The 14,896-nt window shown below is 48.3% G+C and overlaps 1 protein-coding gene across 1 annotated transcript in view; it reads right to left on the reverse strand.

Moving 5' to 3' along the window:
- The window catches only part of mylk2 (myosin light chain kinase 2), a 255,199-nt gene that overhangs the window by 4,575 nt on the left and 235,728 nt on the right, over positions 1–14,896 (reverse strand). Inside the window, exons 7-8 of the mRNA XM_068048759.1 lie at positions 10,923–11,051; positions 2,873–3,025 (exon numbers count right to left, since the gene is read on the reverse strand). Of these exons, the coding sequence (XP_067904860.1) occupies positions 2,873–3,025; positions 10,923–11,051 (282 nt within the window). The remainder of the gene's footprint in view (positions 1–2,872; positions 3,026–10,922; positions 11,052–14,896) is intronic.

Genomic DNA, 14,896 nt, shown 5'->3' on the forward strand with positions numbered 1-14,896 from the left:
GTGAGACGTGACATCAGTTCCTCTGATAATCTTTACTCAGGTGGTCCATTCTTAAGGTCTTCTTCTTCTTCTTTGGCCTCCTTGTCTCGAGAGACAATGGGTAAGCGCCAGGAGGTGGTCAGTTATTAAACAAAATGTTATTTACAGGTAAGCAAATTTAACACTCTTTAAAACGTAGAGGAGGTTTGCTTATTTGTCCTGATCTCAATCTCATGAATCTCTTCCCTCATTTGAAAAGCTTAGAACAATGATGATTGGCAACATCATCAATCACCGTCAATCCCTCTGGCCTCTGGGTACTTTCTGCAATGAATTGAAGCCTGAGGAGAGACTCCCAATCATATCGCCTTTGTGTCAAGACTCCCAGCCTTTGTGTCATCCTTTACATGGACTTGACGTGGATATTTTCCACCATCTTCGGTGCATTACTGATTTTATGTATTGTGACAATTCATAAGCCTCAGCATACTGGAAGTCCTGCGATGGTTGGTCCAGTTGTGTCTACAATATAAAACATTTGTGATAGCCATTCAGAACTCCCATAGCTGCACTGTAAGGTTGTTGTTTCAATGGAGAACCATTGTAGGCAGTCAGACAACTGTGGTGGTCGTACCATAGATTCTCATTTCTTTAAGTACATGTTCTTCAGTATATGTATGGGCAGAATCTTTGCACTTGCTGCAGTGTTAATTTTCACTCTGAGCTTATGTTTGCTATTGTTCTGTGGACATATAATCCTGATCATGGAAAATGCCTCAGATTGCGTGATAACATTGACACATTGAGCCAAATTAACTATGTGAAATCCTTGTTCGCTGTTTGCAGGAGTGCATTCTTTATCCATGTTCTCCTGACAATCTGTCTCTCTTCTGACTTGATGCACCTGCTTGGGCTTTTGTTGTGTGCTGTCATACCTTTTGTTGCATTTGCCATCTTGTCTCACTGACGTTCTCTCTGCCTGTGATCTGTCATCATTCCTGTGTGCAGTACTGGAGCTTGGTCTTCTGCATTGCCTTGCCCAATGACCTCGCATGCCACAAGCTTCGCACTGGTCCTGGTATGTCAGGCAACTGCCAATTGGGTGAGTCAGGCCACATTGACCACAAGGTTTAGCAGACTTCTGAGCCTTGATAACCGGACCGATTGGAGCCGCCACCAACGCTTGTAACTGTTGGCGTCCAGCTATGATGGCTTCAAATTTCCTTCAATCATTCAGTAGCGCATCAATAGTGCATCTTCTTTTCTAGCTGATAATTTTGAAAGGCCTCGACTAGGGTAGATGCTATTACCAGTTCTGACAATTCAATATTTGCAAAGTCGCATTCTTGAGCTTTGTCTCGGCACATTACAACAAACTGATCAATGGGCTTATCTTGCCTTTGCTGGTGGGTCATAAACTCAAGTCTATGTACCCGTAAATTTAGCTTTACCATCAGTTGCTACTCCAGGTATGTTTAGATTCTGCTGATGTCCTTCAGATCCTCAGCTGACAATCCTGAGCCATTGCAAACCCTTGTTGCCCAGTGTGATCTTGACTTTGTAGCCTGTTTCCCTGGTTCACTCACTTCTTGGTCCAGGAAACATAGCCCATTTACAGTTGGAATTGATTAAATGCAGATACTATGCCCGACACCTTCCAGTCCAGAACTGGATACCTTAATGATCCTGATGTATTAAAAATACAGAACTTTTACAGGTTGTATTTTGCACAGGCATGCTTCTGTTCATTTCCCTTTTAAGATCGATTTGTTTTCTTAGACCTGCCACTCTTAAGAGTGAGAAATACAACAGTCTTCTTTGTTTGCAGAGCTTCTTTATTTCAAAAAAAGCAAGAAACAGCTTCTTTGTTGACACAGCTATTCAATTTTTTTCAAACTGTGAGCTGCCATTTTTACATTGAGTGAGAGTTTTTTTCTAAGCAGCCAGCTGCAGCTTGCAGTACTAACAGTTGCCATAGCCAGTCTTTTACTTCGCCCTGGACCTTTCATGGTGCTGTTGGTCCCTTCCCGCTCTTTTGGTTTAGACCCCACTCAGGACGCAAAAAACCACTGGGAAAGCTAAAACAGTACTAGCTTCATCTACTGCTTTTAAATTTTTTGACCCACTGCCAGATAAGTGAAAGTTCCGATCTTCTGCCAATTTACCTGGGGTCCTGTCTGTAGCCTGGATCACTGCACTGTTGTGGGGTCTCCTTCCAGCAGCTTTCCAGCTGGATCTTCAGCCACTCAGGTAGGCAGCCTGTTATTCCTTCTTTTCTCACTTGAGGAAAAACAAAATGTTGCCACAATATGATATATGGTGGTCTTCAGAAAAGGTAAATCCCAGACGTTGCCACCATATATACCTTTTGTTGTGTGCTCTGTTGTAAGACTAACAGGATGATATGTAATTCCCCAATAAGACATGGGTTTTATTAGAACTGAACTGGAATATATATATATATGTGTACAAATAGTTACTGCATGAGCCACATCTAAACAGCTCTTACTCTGCCAGTCTCCACGCACAACTGCCTGGTCATGTCTGACATGACACCACTTCCTCTGATGATCTTCGCTTGCAGCTCTTAAGGCAATCCCTTTTTAAGGTCACCCCACAACAATATAGACACTGACACATTCATCAACACAGCTACTGACACACACACTGACATACTCACCAACTTATTCACCAAGACACTCACCAACAGGCTTTCTGACATGTTCACACTGTCACACATTATGCTGACATGCCACGCTCACTGAACAGATGACTGAATCAAGCAATAAACAAACTACTGACACAAACACACAAGCACAACAACTGCCACATTATCAAACACACTGACATGGTAACAGACAAACTGCAGATCGAACCATGTTCTGGACACTACCTTTTTTCCCTGATGAGAAGATTTGAGATAAAATCTTTGGCTTCCTCTGAGACATTCTCAAAAGCCTCATCGTCGAAGCTGCAGATGGTGGTGAGGATATTACTGAGGGTCTCGGCATCTGAATCACCCAGAAATGGTGACAACCCACTCAAACTAAACAGGGGCAAAAAGCAGAGAGCACTGAGATGTGCAGTTACTCCAAAGAACAGACAAAAAGCAAGGGTTACAATCTCTCAGATTCCTGTCTGTGTGAGAGAGCATTACAGACTGACAGATCCCAGTCTTTGTGACAGAGGTTTACAGTCTGACAGATCCCAGTCTTTGTGACAGAGGTTTACAGTCTGACAGATCCCAGTCTGTGTGAGAGAGGGTTACAGACTGACAGATCCCAGTCTTTGTGACAGAGGTTTACAGTCTGACAGATCCCAGTCTGAGTGAGAAAGGGTTACAGTCTGACAGATCCCAGTCTGTGTGAGAAAGGGTTACAGTCTGACAGATCCCAGTCTGTGTGAGAGAGGTTTACAGTCTGACAGATCCCAGTCTGTGTGAGAGAGGGTTACGGTCTGACAGATCCCAGTCTGTGTGAGAAAGGGTTACAGACTGACAGATCCCAGTCTGTGTGAGAGAGGGTTACGGTCTGACAGATCCCAGTCTGTGTGAGAAAGGGTTACAGACTGACAGATCCCAGTCTTTGTGACAGAGGTTTACAGTCTGACAGATCCCAGTCTGTGTGAGAGAGGGTTACAGACTGACAGATCCCAGTCTTTGTGACAGAGGTTTACAGTCTGACAGATCCCAGTCTGAGTGAGAAAGGGTTACAGTCTGACAGATCCCAGTCTGTGTGAGAGAGGGTTACAGACTGACAGATCCCAGTCTTTGTGACAGAGGTTTACAGTCTGACAGATCCCAGTCTGTGTGAGAGAGGGTTACAGTCTGACAGATCCCAGTCTGTGTGAGAGAGGGTTACGGTCTGACAGATCCCAGTCTGTGTGAGAAAGGGTTACAGTCTGACAGATCCCAGTCTGTGTGAGAGAGGGTTACAGACTGACAGATCCCAGTCTTTGTGACAGAGGTTTACAGTCTGACAGATCCCAGTCTGTGTGAGAGAGGGTTACAGTCTGACAGATCCCAGTCTGTGTGAGAGAGGGTTACGGTCTGACAGATCCCAGTCTGTGTGAGAAAGGTTTACAGTCTGACAGATCCCAGTCTGTGTGAGAGAGGGTTACAGACTGACAGATCCCAGTCTTTGTGACAGAGGTTTACAGTCTGACAGATCCCAGTCTGAGTGAGAAAGGGTTACAGTCTGACAGATCCCAGTCTGTGTGAGAGAGGGTTACAGACTGACAGATCCCAGTCTTTGTGACAGAGGTTTACAGTCTGACAGATCCCAGTCTGTGTGAGAGAGGGTTACAGTCTGACAGATCCCAGTCTGTGTGAGAGAGGGTTACGGTCTGACAGATCCCAGTCTGTGTGAGAGAGGGTTACAGACTGACAGATCCCAGTCTTTGTGACAGAGGTTTACAGTCTGACAGATCCCCGTCTGAGTGAGAATGGGTTACAGTCTGACAGATCCCCGTCTGTGTGAGGGAGGTTTACAGTCTGACAGATCCCTGTCTGTGTGAGAGAGGGCTACAGTGTGTCAGATTCCAGTCAGTGTGAGAGAGCATTACCGTCTGTCAGATCCCAGTCTGTGTGAGAGATTGTTACAGTCTGACAGATCTCAGTCTGTGTGAGAGAGGTTTACAGTCTGACAGATCCCTGTCCGTGTGAGGGAGGTTTACAGTCTGACAGATCCCAGTCTGTGTTAGAGAGGGTTACAGTCTGACAGATCCCAGTCTGTGTTAGAGAGGTTTACAGTCTGACCGATCCTTGTCTGTGTGAGAGATGGTTACAGTCTGACAGATCCCAGTCTGTGTGAGAGAGGTTTACTGTCTGACATATCCCAGTCTGTGTGAGAGAGGGTTACAGTCTGACAGCTCCCAGTCTTGTGAGCGAGGGTTACAGTCTGACAGATCCAAGTCTGTGTGAGAGAGGTTTACCGTCTGACAGATCTCAGTCTGTGTGAGAGGTTCACAGTCTGACAGATCTTAGTCTGTGTGAGAGAGGTTCACAGTCTGACAGATCCCAGTCTGTGTGAGAGAGGTTTACAGTCTGACAGATCCCAGTCTGTGTGAGAGAGGTTTACAGTCTGACAGATCCCAGTCTGTGTGAAAGAGGTTTACAGTCTGACAGATCCCAGTCTGTGTGAGAGAGGGGTACAGTCTGACAGATCCCAGTCTGTGTGAGAGAGGTTCACAGTCTGACAGATCCCTGTCTGTGTGAGAGAGGGCTACAGTGTGTCATATTCCAGTCAGTGTGAGAGAGCATTACCGTCTGTCAGATCCCAGTCTGTGTGAGAGCGGTTTACAGTCTGACAGATCCCAGTCTGTGTGAGAGATTGTTACAGTCTGACAGATCTCAGTCTGTGTGAGAGAGGTTTACAGTCTGACAGATCCCAGTCTGTGTGAAAGAGGTTTACAGTCTGACAGATCCCTGTCTGTGTGAGAGAGGGCTACAGTGTGTCAGATTCCAGTCAGTGTGAGAGAGCATTACCGTCTGTCAGATCCCAGTCTGTGTGAGAGCGGTTTACAGTCTGACAGATCCCAGTCTGTGTGAGAGATTGTTACAGTCTGACAGATCTCAGTCTGTGTTAGAGAGGGTTACAGTCTGACAGATCCCTGTCCGTGTGAGGGAGGTTTACAGTCTGACAGATCCCAGTCTGTGTTAGAGAGGGTTACAGTCTGACAGATCCCAGTCTGTGTTAGAGAGGTTTACAGTCTGACCGATCCTTGTCTGTGTGAGAGATGGTTACAGTCTGACAGATCCCAGTCTGTGTGAGAGAGGTTTACTGTCTGACATATCCCAGTCTGTGTGAGAGAGGGTTACAGTCTGACAGATCCCAGTCTGTGTGAAAGAGGTTTACAGTCTGACAGATCCCAGTCTGTGTGAGAGAGGGGTACAGTCTGACAGATCCCAGTCTGTGTGAGAGAGATTCACAGTCTGACAGATCTTAGTCTGTGTGAGAGAGGTTTACAGTCTGACAGATCCCAGTCTGTGTGAGAGAGGTTTACAGTCTGACAGATCCCAGTCTGTGTGAAAGAGGTTTACAGTCTGACAGATCCCAGTCTGTGTGAAAGAGGTTTACAGTCTGACAGATCCCAGTCTGTGTGAGAGAGGGGTATAGTCTGACAGATCCCAGTCTGTGTGAGAGAGGTTCACAGTCTGACAGATCCCAGTCTGTGTGAGAGAGGTTCACAGTCTGACAGATCCCAGTCTGTGTGAGAGAGGGTTACAGTCTGACAGATCTCAGTCTGTGTGAGAGAGATTCACAGTCTGACAGATCCCAGTCTGTGACTGAGAGGGTTGCAGGGTGACAGCTCTCAGTCTGAGTGAGAGTTTGTTACAACCTGACAGATCACAGTCCATGTGAGACAGGGTTATAGACTGACACATCCCAGTCTGTGAGAGAGAGGGTTGCAGGGTGACAGCTCTCAGTCTGAGTGAAAAGGGTTTCAGTCTGACAGATCGCAGTCTGTGTTAGAGAGGGTTACCATCTGACAGATTGCAGTCTGTATGTGAGAGGGTTACAGTCTGACAGATCCCAGTCTGTGTGAGAGAGAGTTACAGTCTGACAATTACACTCTGTGCGAGAGTGGATTACAGTCTGACAGATCACTGTCTGTGTGAGAGACGGATACAGTCTAACAGATTCCAGTCTGAGTGAGAGAGGGTTACAGTCTGACAGATCACAATCTGAGTGATAGAGGGTTACAGACTGAAAGAGCTCAGTCTGAGTGAGAGACAGTTGCAGTCTGACATATCCCAGTCTATGTGAGGGAGGATTACAGTAAGATAGATCACAGTCTGTGTGAGGAAGGGTTAGAGTCTGACAGATTGAGGACTGTGTGCGAGAGGGTTACAGTCTGACACGTCCCAGACTGTGTGACAGAGGGCTACAGTATTACAGATCCCAGTTTGTTTGAGATGGTTACAGTGTGGCAGTTTACAGTCTATGTGAGAGAGGGTTATAGTCTGACAGATCCCAGTCTGTGTGACAGAGGTTTACAGTCTGACAGATGCCAGTCTGGGTTAGAGGGTTACAGTCTGATAGATTCCAGTCTGAGTGAGAGAGAGTTATAGTCTGACAATTATACTTTGTTTGAATGTGGATTACAGTCTAAAAGATCACTGTCAGTGTGAGAGAGGGCTACAGTCTGACAGATTACAGTCTGTGTGACAGCGTTTTGCGGTCTGACAAGATCCAGTCTGTGAGAGAGATGGTTACAGTCTGACAGCTCCCAGTCTGAGTGAGAGAGTGTTACAGTCTGACAGAACCCAGTCTGTGTGAGAGAGGGTTACAGTCTGCCAGATCGCAGTCTGTGTGAGCGAGGGTTACAGTCTGCCAGATTACAGTCTGTGTGACTGCGGTTTGCAGTCTGACAAGACCCAGTCTGAGTAAGAGAGTGTTACTGTCTGACATATCCCAGTCTATGCGAGAGAGGGCTACAGTATGTCAGATCTCAGACTGTATGAGAGACGGTTACAGTCTGTCAGATCCCATTCTGTGTGAGTGAGTGAGTGTTGCAGTCTGACAGATCACAGTCTGTGTGAGAGAGGGTTACAGTCTGACAGATAACAGTCTGTGTGAGAGAGGGTTACAGTCTGACAGATCTCAGTCTGTGTGAGAGAGGGTTACAGTCTGACAGATCTCAGTCTGTGTGAGAGAGGGTTACAGTCTGACAGATCACAGTCTGTGTGAGAGAGGGTTACAGACTGACAGATCGTAGTCTGTGTTAGAGAGAGGTACATTCTGACAGGTCCCAGACTGTGTGAGCAAGTGTTGCAGTCCGACAAGTCACAGTCTGTGTGAAAGAGGGGTACAGTCTGACATATTGCAGGCTGTGTGAGAGCTTAACAGTCTGACAGATGACAGTCTGGGTGCGAAAGGGTTACAGTCTGATAGATCACAGTTTGGGAGTGAGAGGGTTACAGTCTGACACATTGCAGTCGGCGTGAGAGAGGTTTACAGTCTGAAAAATAACAGTCTGTGTGTAAGAGGGTTACAGTCTCACGGGCCCCAGGCTGTGAGAGCGGGGGGTTACAGTCTGTCTGATACCAGTCAGTGTGAGAGAGCGCTATGGTCTGAAAAATCACTGTCTGTGTGAAAAAGGCTTTCAGTCTGAAAGAACCCTGTCTGTGTGAGAGATTGTTACAGTCTGTCAGATCTCAGTCTGTTTGAGAGAGGGTTAGAGTTTGACAGATTAAGGTCTGTGTGAGAGAGGGTTACAGTCTGACAGATCACAGTCTGTGTGAGAGAGGGATACAGTCTGACAGATTACAGTCTGTGTGACAGCAGTTTGCAGTCTGACAAGACCCAGTCTGTGAGAGAGGGATACAGTCTGACAGATCCCAGTCTGTGTGAGAGAGGTTTACAGTCTGACAGATCCCAGTCTGTGTGAGAGAGGTTTACAGTCTGACAGATCTGAGTCTGTGTGAAAGAGGTTTACAGTCTGACAGATCCCAGTCTGTGTGAGAGAGGGTCACAGTCTGACAGATCTCAGTCTGTTTGAGAGAGGTTCACAGTCTGACAGATCCCAATCTGTGAGAGAGAGGGTTGCAGGGTGACAGCTCTCAGTCTGAGTGAGAGTTCGTTATAACCTGACAGATCACAGTTCATGTGAGACAGGGTTATAGACTGACACATCCCAGTTTGAGAGAGAGAGGGTTGCAGGGTGACAGCTCGCAGTCTGAGTGAGAGAGGGTTACAGTCTGATAGATCGCAGTCTGTGTTAGAGAGGGTTACCATCTGACAGATTGCAGTCTGTATGCAAGAGGGTTACAGTCTGACAGATCCCAGTCTGTGTGAGAGAGGTTCACAGTCTGACAGATCCCAATCTGTGTGAGAGAGGGTGACAGTCTGACAGATCCCAGTCTGTGTGAGAGAGGGTGACAGTCTGACAGATCCCAATCTGTGTGAGAGAGGGTTACAGTCTGACAGATCCCAGTCTGTGTGAGAAGTTCACAGTCTGACAGATCCCAGTCTGTGTGAGAGAGGTTTACAGTCTGACAGTTTCCAGTCTGTGTGAGAGAGAGTTACAGTCTGACAATTACACTCACAGTCTGTCTGATACCAGTCTGTATGGGAGTGTGTTACAGTCTGAAAGATCACAGTCTGTGTGGAGAGCGTTACAGTCTGAAAGATTACAGTCTGTGTGAGAGAGGATTACGGTCTGACAGATTACAGTCTGTGTGCGAGAGGATTACAGTCTGACAATTACAGTCTGTGAGAGAGAGGGTTACAGTCTGACAGATCCCAGTCTGTGTGACAGAGGTTTACAGTCTGACAGATCATAGTCTGTGTGCGAGAGAATTGCAGTCTGACAATTACAGTCTGTGTGAGAGAGAATTACAGAAAAACTGTGAAAGATCACAGTTTGTGTGACAGTGGTTTACAGTCTAACAGATCGCACTCTGTGTGAGAGAGGGTTACAGTCTGACAGAAGCCAGTCTGTGTGAGAGACAGTTACAGTCTGAAAGATTACAAGCTCTGTGACAGTGGTTTACAGTCTTACAGATCGCACTCTGTGTGAGAGAGGGATCCAGTCTGACAGAACCCAGTCTGTGTGAGAGAGGGTTACAGTCAGTCAGATTGCAGTCTGTGTGATAGAGTGTTACAGTCTGACAGATCCAAGTCTGTGTGAGAGAGATTTACAGTCTGACAGATCGCAGCCTGTGTGAGAGAGATTTACAGTCTGACAGATCGCAGCCTGTGTGAGAGAGGGTTACAGTCTGACAGATTGCAGTCTTGTGATAGAGGGTTACACTCAGTCAGATCGCAGCCTGTGTGAGAGAGATTTACAGTCTGACAGATCGCAGCCTGTGTGAGAGAGATTTACAGTCTGACAGATCGCAGCCTGTGTGAGAGAGATTTACAGTCTGACAGATCGCAGCCTGTGTGAGAGAGATTTACAGTCTGACAGATCGCAGCCTGTGTGAGAGAGGGTTACAGTCAGTCAGATTGCAGTCTGTGTGATAGAGGGTTACAGTCTGACAGATCCAAGGCTGTGTGAGAGAGGGTTACAGTCTGACAGAGGAGGGCTGTGTCTGACCGTGAGCTCATTGTTTGTGGAGTTGGATAATCTCATTTTGCATGATTTGCACCCTGTCTATTATTCTGTTTCTTCATCTGATTACTGGATATGAGCATTGCTGGATAGACAGCATTAATTGCCCATCTATAAATGCTCTTAAAACTGGTGGTAATCTGCTTTCTTGAAGCACTGTGTGATGTAGGGCCTGAGTTTTACTCTGTCTGTTTGGGGATCCAATATTCTGCTTTCCTCTGGGCTCCTGCTCCTATCTGAGCTACACCTTTACAGTTATCCACGATACTCAGCACCTTCATTTCCCCAATCTATGGAGGTTATCACAATCCTGCATGGTCCTGTGTCCTCTTTGTCCCTTGTACCATGCCCCCATCTAGCAGGGGGTCTGGGCTGGGGTCAGGAGCAGGTGTTTGGGCTGGCTTTTAATCTGCCTCTCTACCTGTGGTCAGTTGCACATCCCCTTCATCCTTGTTTGAAACTGCTAAGTCGATACACAGCAGGAACTAGGTTCCGGACTGACCTTGTTTCCGTATGTTCCTCTGAGGTACAGAGTGTTGTGGACATACACTGTGTGGGCTCAGAGTGCGACACTTATTTCCTGGCTGTGCGGATAAACTAGTTAGCACTTTGAGGGAGTTCCCAGAGACTGAATTGGAGCTCTTACTACATTTTAGTAACTGCACCTCCAGCCAACACACACCTGTCCTGTCTCTAGCATCACACAGCCCTGTTCCCCATTTGTAGACATGCCTTTGCACACACTGCTTAATTTAATCCTATTTTGATTTAGTCTGTGAGCTCTTTCAGATGTCTGGGACCTTCCCCTGGAGTTGAGAGTAGTCCCCAATCCCATGCCAAATTGTCCTGTCCAGCACGGTGAGCCCTGCCAAAAGTCTGCTACTCACAGCATGTAGGTGACGACACCCAGACTCCACATATCCGTGGGAAAGGAAACATGCTCAAAGTTGACAATCTCGGGAGGCAGGAACTCAGCGGTTCCAAAGGACACGCGCAACTTCTCTCTGGGCTTGTACCTGACGGAGGAATCATAAGATGAGGGAATGTCACTATCTCCTGCACAAACTGGTAAATAAAAGGGATGGGGGAGAGGCGAGAGAACATACGGAAGATTGTTCAGTGAGAAGGAGGCAGACAGAGAAACAGCCAAACTTCAAGCTGTGGCTCTGTCATAGCACTCTCACTTCAGAGTCAGGAAATTACACGTTCAAGGCCAATTCCAGAGAAATAAACCCATAATCCAGCCTGATAGACCAGTGTAATACTGAGGCAGTGCTGCACCATTGGTGGTGCTGTCTTCCGGGTCAGACATTAAACCAAGTTCCCACTGGTTCTCTCAGGCGGGTATCAACGATCCCATGGCCACTATTTCAAAGAAGAATGGGGAGAAAGTTTTTGTATAAACACAGACCTTTCTTGTTCTTCAAAGGGAAATGAAAGGGACATGTAAAGGTTTGATAGTAAATGTAAATGTAAGCAGTTTGATTGTACTGTTGGTTCTGTTACTGGACAAATAATGCAGAAAACCTGAGTTTAAATCGCAACACAACGGTTTGAGAATTTGAGTTCAGTTTGAAAAAGCAATTGGAAATAGAAAAGCAGGGATCAGTGAAAGCAATAATGATTCACCATATTTGGCAATGCCTCAAGCGGGTGGAAGTCCCGCCTCAGAACAATCCAAGGCCGGCGACCCACAAAATGCGGGTTGGATCTCCAGGCCAGGTGGAAGTGGGTCGATGGACGGCTCCTGTCCGTCAAGGGTAAAATCCCAGCCATTGACTCCACCCCCCCACGCCACTCCTGCTCCTCCTTCACTATCCCAAAGGGATTGTTTCCTCTGTGACGTCCTGATCCATTAGCTCAACATCTCATCCTCTTCCCATGACAGCTTTCCATGCCAATGCAGGAAATGCAACACCTGTCCTTTTACCTCCCCCCTCCCCACTGTCTAGATTCCCAAATACTCCTTCCAGGTGAAGCAGCAATTTACTTGTACTTCATTCAATTAGTATACTGTATTCACAGCTCACAATGCGGTCTGCTGTAGACTGGGGAGACCAAATTCAGATTGGGTGACTTCTTTGGGAACACCTCCGTTCAGTCTGCAGATGTGACCTTGAGCTTCCGGTAACCTGTCGTGTTAATACTCCACCCCACTCCCACTCTGATCTCTCTATCCTCGGCCTCCGACAGTGTTCCAATGATGCTCAACATAAGCTCGAGGAACAGAACTTCATCTTTCAGTTAAACATGTTATAGCCTTCTGGACTTATCATTGAGTTCACCATTTTCAGATCATAACCTCTGTCCCAGTTCTTCAGATGGCAGTTATCGGGAATGAATCTGCTTTTTGTCTTGCACCATCATCCCCTTTGTCATTTAATCTTTCCTGCCTTCCAGTCTATTGCAGACCTTCCCTTTTGTTTCTCCTACCACCAGCCCTCCACCCCGTCTTAGTAACTTGCTTCTCTAACATTTCACCTGGAACGTTGGGCTGAATTTTAACGAGCCCCTCGACATCGGGGGTCGTGGTGGAGGGGTCCGGAAATTACCTCCAGAGGAGGCCCGCCATGGGCCTCGATGCCAAGAAGGCCCCATCCCATTTTACTGGCGGTAGTGAAGCCTCGTGGCGGCCCACCCATGTCGCTCGACGAGGGAACCCTAATTTAAATAGTCAAATAAATGTTGATGAAATGATGATCACTTACCTCGTCCCGATGCTGTCCCATGCCAATATTCCGGCTGCATACCGGAACTCCCGCGCCTTCGGATCTCTGTTCCAAGATCTAAGGCATAACACTGGTGGGGAGGGGGGGAGGAGTGAAGTTTTCAGGGTGAGGAGGAGGAGTGACGTTTTCAGGGTGGGGGGGGGGAGTGAAGTTTTTAGGTTAGGGGGGAGGAGTGAAGTTTTCAGGGTGGGGGAGGAGTGAAGTTTTCAGGGTGGGGGGGGGAGTGAAGTTTATAGGTTGGGGGGGAGGAGTGAAGTTTTCAGGGTGGGGGGAGGAGTGAAGGTTTCAGGGTGGGGGGAGGAGTGAAGGTTTCAGGGTGGGGAGGGGGGAGGAGTGAAGTTTTCAGGGTGGGGGGGAGGAGTGATGTTTTCAGGGTGGGGAGAGGAGTGAAGGTTTCAGGGTGGGGAGGGGGGAGGAGTGAAGTTTTCAGGGTGCGGGGAGGAGTAAAGTTTTTAGGTTGTGGGGGAGGAGTGAAGTTTTCAGGGTGGGGGAGGAGTGAATGTTTCAGGGTGGGGGAGGAGTGAATGTTTCAGGGTGGGGGAGGAGGGTGAAGTTTTTAGATCGTGGGGAGGAGTGAAGTTTTCAGGGTGGGGGGAGGAGTGAAGGTTTCAGGGTGGGGAGGGGGGAGGAGTGAAGTTTTCAGGGTGGAGGGGGAGTGAAGTTTACAGGGTTGGGGGGAGGAGTGAAGTTTTCAGGGCAGGGAGAGGGGAGGAGTGAAGTTTTCAGGATGGAGGGGGAGTGAAGTTTTCAGGGTGGGGAGGGGCGAGGAGTGAAGTTTTCAGGGTGGGGGGAAGGAGTGATGTTTTCAGGGTGGGGGGAGGAGTGAAGGTTTCAGGGTGCGGAGGGGGGAGGAGTGAAGTTTTCAGGGTGGGGGGGGGAATGAAGATTTTAGGTTGGGGGGGAGGAGTGAAGTTTTCAGGGTGGGGGGGGGGGAATGAACTTTTTAGGTTGGGGGGGAGGAGTGAAGTTTTCAGGGTGGGGGGGGAATGAAGTTTTTAGGTTGGGGGGGAGGAGTGAAGTTTCCAGGGTGGGGAGGGGGGAGGAGTGAAGTTTTCAGGGTGGGGGGGAGGAGTGAAGTTTTCAGGGTGCGGGGAGGCGTAAAGTTTTTAGGTTGTGGGGGAGGAGTGAAGTTTTCAGGGTGGGGGGAGGAGTGAAGGTTTCAGGGTGGGGGGAGGGGAGGAGTGAAGTTTTTAGGTTGGGGGGAGGAGTGAAGTTTTCAGGGTAGAGGGGGAGTGATGTTTTCAGGGTGGAGGGGGAGTGAAGTTTTCAGGGTGGAGGGGGAGGAGTGAAGTTTTCAGGGTGGGGGGGGAGTGAAGTTTTTAGGTTGTGGGGGAGGAGTGAAGCTTTCAGGGTGGGGGGAGGAGTGAAGGTTTCAGGGTGGGGAGGGGGAGGAGTGAAGTTTTTAGGTTGTGGGGGAGGAGTGAAGTTTTCAGGGTGGGGGGAGGAGTGAAGGTTTCAGGGTGGGGAGGGGGGAGGAGTGAAGTTTTCAGGGTGGAGGGGGAGTTAAGTTTACAGGGTGGGGGGGAGGAGTGAAGTTTTCAGGGTGGGGAGGGGGGAGGAGTGAAGTTTTCAGGATGGAGGGGGAGTGAAGTTTTCAGGGTGGGGAGGGGGGAGGAGTGAAGGTTTCAGGGTGGGGGCGGAGGAGTGAGGTTTTCAGGGTGGGGAGGGGGGAGGAGTGAAGTTTTCAGGGTGGGGGGGAGGAGTGATGTTTTCAGGGTGGGGGGAGGAGTGAAGGTTTCAGGGTGCGGAGGGGGGAGGAATGAAGATTTCAGGGTGGGGGGGGAGTGACGTTTTCAGGGTGGAGGGGGAGTGAAGTTTTCAGGGTGGGGGTGGATGAGTGAAGTTTTCAGTGTGTGGGGGAGTGAAGTTTTTAGGTTGTGGGGGTGGAGTGAAGTTTTCAGGGTGGGGGGAGGAGTGAAGGTTTCAGGGTGGGGAGGGGGGAGGAGTGAAGTTTTTAGGTTGTGGGGGAGGAGTGAAGTTTTCAGGGTGGGGGGAGGAGTGAAGGTTTCAGGGTGGGGAGGGGGGAGGAGTGAAGTTTTCAGGGTGGGGAGAGGGTAGGAGTGAAGTTTTTAGGTTGGGGGGAGGAGTGAAGTTTTCAGGGTGGAGGGGGAGTGATGTTTTCAGGGTGGAGG

This window comes from Heterodontus francisci, chromosome 16 (assembly GCF_036365525.1).
Source record: "Heterodontus francisci isolate sHetFra1 chromosome 16, sHetFra1.hap1, whole genome shotgun sequence".
NCBI classification, from domain to species: domain Eukaryota; kingdom Metazoa; phylum Chordata; class Chondrichthyes; order Heterodontiformes; family Heterodontidae; genus Heterodontus; species Heterodontus francisci.